Source organism: Centruroides sculpturatus, unplaced genomic scaffold (genome assembly GCF_000671375.1).
Source record: "Centruroides sculpturatus isolate CEXI.00-Female unplaced genomic scaffold, Cexi_2.0 scaffold7, whole genome shotgun sequence".
NCBI classification, from domain to species: domain Eukaryota; kingdom Metazoa; phylum Arthropoda; class Arachnida; order Scorpiones; family Buthidae; genus Centruroides; species Centruroides sculpturatus.
Window position 1 is genome coordinate 1,755,135 of NW_019384510.1, and position 8,730 is coordinate 1,763,864.

The 8,730-nt window shown below is 31.1% G+C and overlaps 1 protein-coding gene across 1 annotated transcript; it reads right to left on the bottom strand.

Moving 5' to 3' along the window:
* Window positions 1-2,750: 2,750 nt before the first annotated feature.
* On the bottom strand, window positions 2,751-4,125 carry LOC111622403 (ikitoxin-like). Its single transcript, XM_023364779.1, has 2 exons — window positions 4,036-4,125; window positions 2,751-3,046 (listed from the first exon to the last, which is right to left on the bottom strand). The coding sequence occupies exons 1-2, from the start codon at window positions 4,082-4,084 to the stop codon at window positions 2,787-2,789; spliced, it is 309 nt and encodes a 102-aa protein (XP_023220547.1). The 5' UTR covers window positions 4,085-4,125; the 3' UTR covers window positions 2,751-2,786.
* Between the last annotated feature and the right edge of the window lie 4,605 nt (window positions 4,126-8,730).

The window sequence follows — 8,730 nt, forward strand, 5'->3', positions numbered from 1 at the left end:
GAGCTCTCTCTCTCTAAACGTATATTTTAATTAGATCCATATTTTAATTATTGAATACTTTTCATTTTTGTGTATATTTTGTTCGTTTTTGGTATTATTAAATTCTGTTTTATTTCTGACGAGATGTCTCTCAATTATTTAAATCCAATCCATAATATTACCAAACGCGTGTTAATCCGCGTATCTAAATTTGATTAACTGGTGTCAACATCCTGACTCAGATTTTTTAAAACATCCTTTAAAGGCAGGTCTGAATCTCAGAATTTGGATCTGTTTCTAAAGCCCTCCAGGTCAGCTTTGACTTAAGGTCGTATCTCTCGATCCAGGATCTCTCGATCCGAAACTTTGAAAACAGATTTCACTTAATCTGTGCCGATTAAGTGGTACAAAATTCTGAAGAATTTTAGTTCCCCCGGCTATGTCACAGTAATGTATCGATATGACCTATTAAAAGTTTGACGTTCAGATGGAATTCTTATTGAATTACACGAGGCTTAGGATGGTATTTCCTATTCTTATTCGTTTACAATCACATGTAGAAATACAGAAGAGTAAATAAAACAACACTTCAATATTGCAAGTTGTAGCATTTTAAAAAGACTTGCTCTTTATTTGACAATATCGGATAATTGAGTATTTATTTCAGCGCCAATCCGAAATTATATTTTAAAAATTATTTAAATATACTGCGAATGCGCAAAAGTAGGCATACATTTGCATGATACAGAAATTTGGTGTTCATTATTATTATTATTCTTTATTAGTGATTAATAATAATAACAATTCTTTATTGCTGAACCTTAGGAGAGTTCATACATGTGTGAGACCTGTAAGGCCCCTGGGTCTAATTTAATAATTTTTATTAATAATTTCACCAAATATTACTTCATTTTTGATGAGAAAAATAATGTTTTCACGTGGGAAAACGCAGATAACAGATGTTACTTCCTTTCACAGAAGTTAGAACATCCTCTGACTTTCCCTTATCTGGTTAAAATCTTGCTCAGATGCGAAATGTTTACCCCTCATTCATTCCCCTTTCATCCGTTCTAATGAAAGAGTTACTGGCCGATGATTGGTCGAAATTTAGCAGATATAGAGGGAATTTGTCAGAATTCGGGGAGTTCATCGACAGACATAGAGAGTGTCCGAACTCCACATACGTTTTCCTCCTGATGACCAACGTCTTTAGAAGAGTCACATACAGAATAATTCCAGAGTTAGCACTTAGAAAATATAGTTGGATTTGGTGCACATATTGATCTCCCATAGAAAGAAGTAAATGAACTTTAACTCCAAGGTGTCCCTCGCCTACAGAGAAGAAGACGAACGACAACTAAAACAGGTTGTATGTTTTATAACGATTTTTGTGAGCTCTCTCTCTCAATCGCGCGTCGGTATAGTATAAGTCCATGCATATATAGTGTATCTTAATTGTCGTATTTTTATCCCTCGTTCCTCGATATTTGTATTAGTTTTACTTATAGAATCATTAAATTTACTTTTGTTTGTTTTATAATTAAAATGTCTCCTAATTTTGAATCAGAATCAGATCTCGGACGCGTGTTAATCCGCGTATAATAAGATTGATTAACTGGTGTCAGCCCTGACGAGCATCTGGACTTCACAGTTCAGATCTACTAGCGATTAGCGCCTTCCTATGAAATTTTTGAGATCAGATCTAGTGATCTGCATCGTAGAGAACTAGTCTTACCGACTAGCTGCCTAGTAAGTGATACAGGAGTAATAAACCTACCCTGTACCCCAGGCCAATCTCACACATGGTAGCGTCTAGCGCAGGGGCAAATGTAGGTTTTCCCAGTTTTAGGACTTATTGAAATCGAATGGGGCCCCATTTTCAATAAAACAAATCTATATAACTTATATAGTCCAAATCGGTTGATAGTAACAATAATAATAAGCGTAGAGCCCAAACGGTTAGGAGTTAAAAGTTGAAATTTGGTACACAGATAGCATACGTCACGGGAACGCACAATAAGAAGGGATTTTTCGAAATTCTTCTTTACGGGGGAGAAAAACAGGATTGAGTTTTAACACTTCCATCAACAATAGAAGTGTTAAAAATGGAAGTGTTACGTAACAATAGAATCGTTTAGAGAAAGCGACGTGCAAGACACAGATACAGTCTTTTTCGTTTTTGCAATAAATCGAACACATTTTTAGACCCATCTAAAAATTCTCTAATTAGTGTGGAAACAGGGGGAACCAATTCTTGCATTCTGTGAAAACGGGTAAGGTTGACTATGACGTAATAATCTTAATCTTTGCTATCATTACTTTTGCCCGAGCAATGCCGGGCCTACCTGCTAGTAATACAATAAATTATCATCATTATTATTGTATTATTAACAATAACTATTTTTACAATACGATAAGTCCTCATTGTTAATAGAAAAATATTAAAAAATAATGATAGTCGTTGAATTTTTGTGGCCTCTTGACATTTGTGGGCTCAGTCCATAAACCTTATTAGTCCCTATGTATACCTGACACTGGTCCACCGACCAAAGTAGAAAAGAATTTTTGTATTTAAAATTTTTACTATTGAAATTAATGAATAATAAAATGCATTAAACCCTTATGGATCAGATTGTTATTCTTGTATACCCTCCAAACAGTTTTGATTACGGTATGATTTTCACTTTAATGTAATTTATTGACAATATTTAAATTGTTTCTGGATGTAAAACAGGGAGCTTAGTTTATATAAAAAGGAACTACACAGATAACTGGCCTAATATATTTTATTTTATTTCAACAATTCTTTACTGTTGTTCGGTATCAGGCACTCCAACGATAGTGGCTCCACAGCTAAAAACCTCAATACTATTTTTCTGAGGCACTGAATCTGGAAGATATTCGCAGTAACAGGTATTCCAATAACAATATCCCCAACTTCCTCCCAATTTTTTACACAAATTCTTGCATCGAATATGGTCCGTGTCAGCGTGAGCACATTCGTAAGTACATTCGAATCGATTTATAGGATAACCGCCCGGAATCTCTTTCTTCGATTCGGCGTTATCTGAAAACAGTAAGTACATGATTAGAATAAGCAAAAAATACGTGTTTGAATTTCTTTGAATATAAAACTACAGCAAAAGTCTCAACGAACTATTGTATAGTGTACCAGTATGTAAATTAAACCAAAGTACATGCTTCCCTGAGTACTAAGTCTTAATTTTCGAATAAACTCTGTTCATTAGAAAATAATTGAATGTTAAAACGTAGATATAATAATGTTATACTTCCATTTCTGTACTAGCGATAAATGAACAGTCTTTTATTTATGTTAAGTGTAAAATAAAATTCGTAACACTACCGCAGCATACCAACGTACATATGAAAAATTGATATCACTTAACGAACTCGAGTTAAAATTACAGAAATCTTCCGCGTAATCAAGTTTTCAAAACTTTTACGAGCAATGCGATCCTTTTATATCTGGTCTCGTTTGTTTACAGCTTAAAAACCTCAAATTGTATGTAACATCTTGCCATTACTTGGTCTAAATTCTAATCGAAGATAGGCAGTGAATAAGTGTTTCTGCTCAATGAAGAATGCGTTTTCAAGTATCCTATATACACAGTTAAATGTTTAAGCTAAATTTTATAGCCACAAATTTGTCAAATTTTAATAGTCGATAAGTCGTATATGGCAAATGGTAACGTGATTATGAATCGTAAGCCAACGAGTAGCCATACAGATCTTAATAGTTAGTTGTTACGTCTCTAACATCTGGTAGAACCGTGAGTTTATTTAACTGTTTCCTTCGGCAAGAAATAAGAAAATATTCTTAATCACAGTCAACTCGGATTCTGCCAGGGTGGTATATCAAAGAATGTTTTTTACACACTTAATTATTTTGTAAATATTTAACACTTTATAAAAAGTGAATATATTCTTCTTTAGTTAATTAAATATTAGCTACAATAATAATATTTTATAAAAAGACATTATATTAAGTTAAGCATATCAATTATAATCTATAAAATCTATATATATATATCTTACGTATCAACACCAAGGATAATGTTATCAGGAACAAGAGTGCAACGTTCATGTTTCTATCTAAACTTCTGAATGTACTGCATTAATCTTCTGATATACAGACTATATATACAAGTGTGGCATTGTTCAACGTCATAGTAAAAGGAAGTATTATGTTATTTGACTCATACGTTAAATTGTAATAATTAAACATTATATCAATTTAGTCATTAGAGACTGTTTACCTCCAGATTTTCTGAATGTAATTATGCAATAAAATTTATTAACTACTTTCTGAAAATTGACTGTTTTAAATTTGTATATTTACTCTTTACTTATTTTATATAATATTCTACAATAATTTACACATATCTGCATATTGTACAGAGTAATTGCTTCGAACTGATACAACAACTCACTGTCACTTATGAAATACGTTATATAAAATAGATATTGTTTTATATAGCAAAGTCTCATGGAAGTTACTTTAGTGTTTTATATCTTTTTAATATTATAAGAAAAATATTTCACATAATAAATGTTATATCCAATATATTTATGGTAAAGGTTTCGTTATCAAATATTTGTGGGCCTTTTATCACAGATTTGACAATTTTATATTGCTTCAACATCACTTCCACGTTAGTATAATTTGAAATATATTATTTACTATTATCTAATTATTAATTAAAATAATTTTTCAGTTTAATTGTAAAATAACAATCAAACCTGTGCCTGACCACTAAAAACTTCACTGCTTTTTTACGTATTATTATTGTAATTACATAAGTTATAAAGTCAAGAACCATTATTTTTATATTCTCTCAAGCAGCTGGTTTTTAAAATTTCACTTGACAATAGTAAACTAAATTTTGTACGAATCAATTAAAAAGTACAGTTTACTCTCAATATAATGTATTGGTTGAACTATACTCTTTTACTAATGATACCGATTATTCATAATCACCGAACATGACCTAGGTTAAAAAAGGAACTTCATATCAGATGTATAAAGATATTAATTAAGAATAAACAGAGGGATAATAAAAATCGCAGCTCTAAGTAGACAAGTGATGACAGTTAACATCACACTCGATTTACAGCCAATGTTATAAGGAAATTTTACAGTTTCCCTTATTACATTAATTATAACTTTCTTCGTAATCAGTCAATGATGTGTTAGCATAAGAGCGAGGCATAAGTGACTAAGAGACCTTACAACTTTGAAAAAATAAAGAATATGATTTTGCAATTTATAGCGCAACTTGTAGAAATTTCATATACTTGTAAGAGTATTTCATTAAAAAAGTGGTAATAGTAGTATTAAACTCAAAAGGAATAATTTGTATTTATATATCGTCAAGCTTCGCTTTAGTGTTATATTTATGTCTCTTGAAAATCGGCACTAAATGAGCAAAACCCAAGTGTATATGTGTGAGGTTTGCTGACTGATAGCGTTAGTCAGGATCGTCATGCAGTCACTACGGGAGTGGAAAAACTCTTAGAGATGGGTTCTCAATCGTCAAACAGTTTAATAAATATAAAAGTTTTTTACAACTATTTTTATAATAAGACGTACTGCCTATCCAAAGTTATAAACAAGGTTGTACAAAAAGTTCAGATGTTCCAACGATCAAGAGGTTGAGAGCGATGGCCCCAAGGCACTCAACACTACTTGTAAAGATGACTTCCGGCGACTTAGTGTACCTTGACGATTCTTGAAGGGACGGGAGAGCGAAGACAAAATCTTGGGATGTCAAAAAAGTTTCGTTATGTAATCCCAAAAGCACATAAACCCGTAGAGGCACACCTCGAACCAAGAACTAAGAATCAAGAATAGAGAACCAAGTGTTCATGTCTTTCATTTTGCGCGATTTTTATAACTTGTTTTTGGCTCTCAGATCGAACATTCCGATAGGTCGATGTCAACTTACCCCCTTCCCGATTGAGTTTCTACTCGTTACAAAACGTACAAGATCAGAACCCAGACTGACTGACAATTCGATCCCTATCGGAGATGATCGACCTTAGGACTTACATTCGTCTATTGTTTTTACTTGTAAAGTTCACCTTTCTTGGAAATTTCTACAGACATGTTTTTTTATAGACATCAAATATTAATTTTTCGTTTACCTTTTTTATTTGACAGTTTCTTTTTACAACGATAAATTATTATTATTGAATTTTTTTAATACAGAATCAAACAAAATTTTGTGCATGCATTTTCGACACACTTTCGAAGTCCATATATACAATAAGTTTTATATAAATATTATTATTAAATAACGCTTTTAGCCCACAACATTACTTTAGATTGAATTAGTTAGCCTAATAAATAAAATTGTAATAAACTAACGTGGTATGCTTTCTAATTTATTACATCCTTATTTATTAGGCTAACCAATTCAATCGATTATAATTTTTCTTGTTTTTAGTTTAAAAAATTGAAAGTATCGTTATTAAGGCTACTTTAAGCTACTGATAAGCTATTGTATTGCAACACAATAAATTTTTATTTGCATTTTTGACGTTTCAAGTCACCAAGTACAAAAATATAAAAATGTTCCCATAGTTTCACTGTGTTATATATAAGAACCATTATTACAAGTACTATTATGTTTATTTTACAGGTGAGATTATTATGTAAATAAATTATAATAATTTTTTTCTTACGCATTAATGATATCTGTAATAAATAAATAATAGTAACTAATGTGTAATAAATAGTAAATAAATGTGAGTTTTGTGATGTGTGCGAAGATCATATTGTGACGTAGTTTCTTACAAATAATGTAAAACAATGCGCGAAAATTACACACAATTTCACTAGAAATTTGGTGTTTTCATGTATTTATGAATAAATACATAAGGTGTACGAAAGTCAGTTAACTTAAATACTTATTTATAGCAATTTTGCAAAAATGGAAGGTTCTCTTGAATTCAGTTTAAGATTCATTTTAAGCTTTATCAGAAATACAAACAAATAACAGTTAAATGATTTTTAGGTCACCTGTATGTATCCTTTACTAGTGACATAACAGCTTTACGCATGTTCTTTCTAATACTCAAACTTCCTTCAAAATTTCAAAACTTTTCGAAAGCACAGAAGTCATTTAGCTTTAAAGAAAGTAAACAAAATCGTGCACCCAGACATTAACATTCACACAAACAAAAAAACTCTGAATGTTTTTGCATTTCTAGACGTTTCAAAATCTCCTGTGTCCAAAATGTAATACTATTGGGAGGTTATTACACAGGAGTTATAATGCGTAAAAGTGGTTGAATTAAATCGTGCCCTAAATACACATTCTAACATCTTATGCGAGAACATTTTAACGGGTTTCACTGTATTATTATAAAATGACAAAAAGCTGAATTTTGAAGGTAGAGATGAATTTTATTTAACAAAAATTTTGAACGAGAATAAAAAGTAAAATATTCATTAATTTTGACCACCCTGGAGATGTGACACATGATTCCTCCTATGACTCCAAACTGTCAAGCTCTAATTAAAAACCAAAATTTAATATCATTAATAAATGCCCCTTTATACCTAAGCTATAATCTTAAATTTCGTTTCTTAAACTTTATACATTACGAAATATTGTTTAATTAATATATCAGAACAGAAAATAAAAAAATTTAAAAATTTATTTCCTTTAATTGGCTTGTTTTTTGTTCGGGAGGCCTCCAAACGTGTATATTTGCAAAAAAAAAAAAAAAAATCTTGGAGAGTAAAATCTGACACGATTCCAATGCTTTTCCGTTTTACATACATAACAAGTTAGGAAATAAAAAAATTCAGAGTCTGCAGATTTTTTGACGATTTTGACTCTAACCCCATAGCCCTATCTATAGCAGAGCGGAAAATGTAAATATTAGAGTTGTTACCGCTAAAGCTCGAAATCCGTTAATGTGTACATTACCTAGCTAATCTGCAGATTAACTAGGGTGATCCGTTAAAGCTGCGAAAATTGTTCAATTTCTCAAATTACCTAGGTAATCTGCAGATTATCTAGGTAATCTGCGAATTACCTACTAGGCACTTGGTAATGTTAAAATAAGATCTTTGCTGGAACAACAGCAACGTTTCTTTCTGTACGCTTAAATTAACATAATGTTATTTACTTAATTTTCAATATCTAAAGAATAAAGTTACTACAATCAAACAATCAACAAATTAGTTGATTGAATCAAATCATCAATCAATTAAAAAAAACTTTAATACAAAAATCAAACAATTTGAAATATTATTACAATTAGGGAAATGAATTTGCAAAACATATGATAAAATTGTACTTACTTATTAGTGCAATCTAAAGATTGGTGACACTTTTAATTACATAGCGATTGGTTTTTGCGACGAGCACGCCTATTTGTGGTACATTTAGATTTGCCCGAAACCCTGCCCAGTACCAAGGGATTGTTTTATTGCTGTTTGACGTAAAGATATTTCTACAGCAGGAACATCCATCTTCTTTCGTTAAAAATCTCTCTTTGCAAGCACTGAATTCAGATTTTGCATACAATTGTTTTAAAATACCTGTTTTAGTATCAAGTTTATAAAAGCCATCCTCTGTTTTACTAAGAACTACAGCTAAAATTGAATGCGCATCAGTTTTTGCATGAATCTTCTTATTTTTCAAGGTCTTCTTCAGTTTTTATCGAATGTAATACACTTTGTGGTATAATAGAAGAAGACTGGAAGAGTATAAAAAT

Coding starts and splice junctions, on each gene's coding strand:
- LOC111622403 (XM_023364779.1), bottom strand. CDS start 4,084: ATGAACGTTGCACTCTTGTTCCTGATAACATTATCCTTGGTGTTGATA. Junction 3,047..4,035: donor ATTATCCTTGGTGTTGATAC/GTAAGATATATA, acceptor TACTGTTTTCAG/ATAACGCCGAATCGAAGAAA.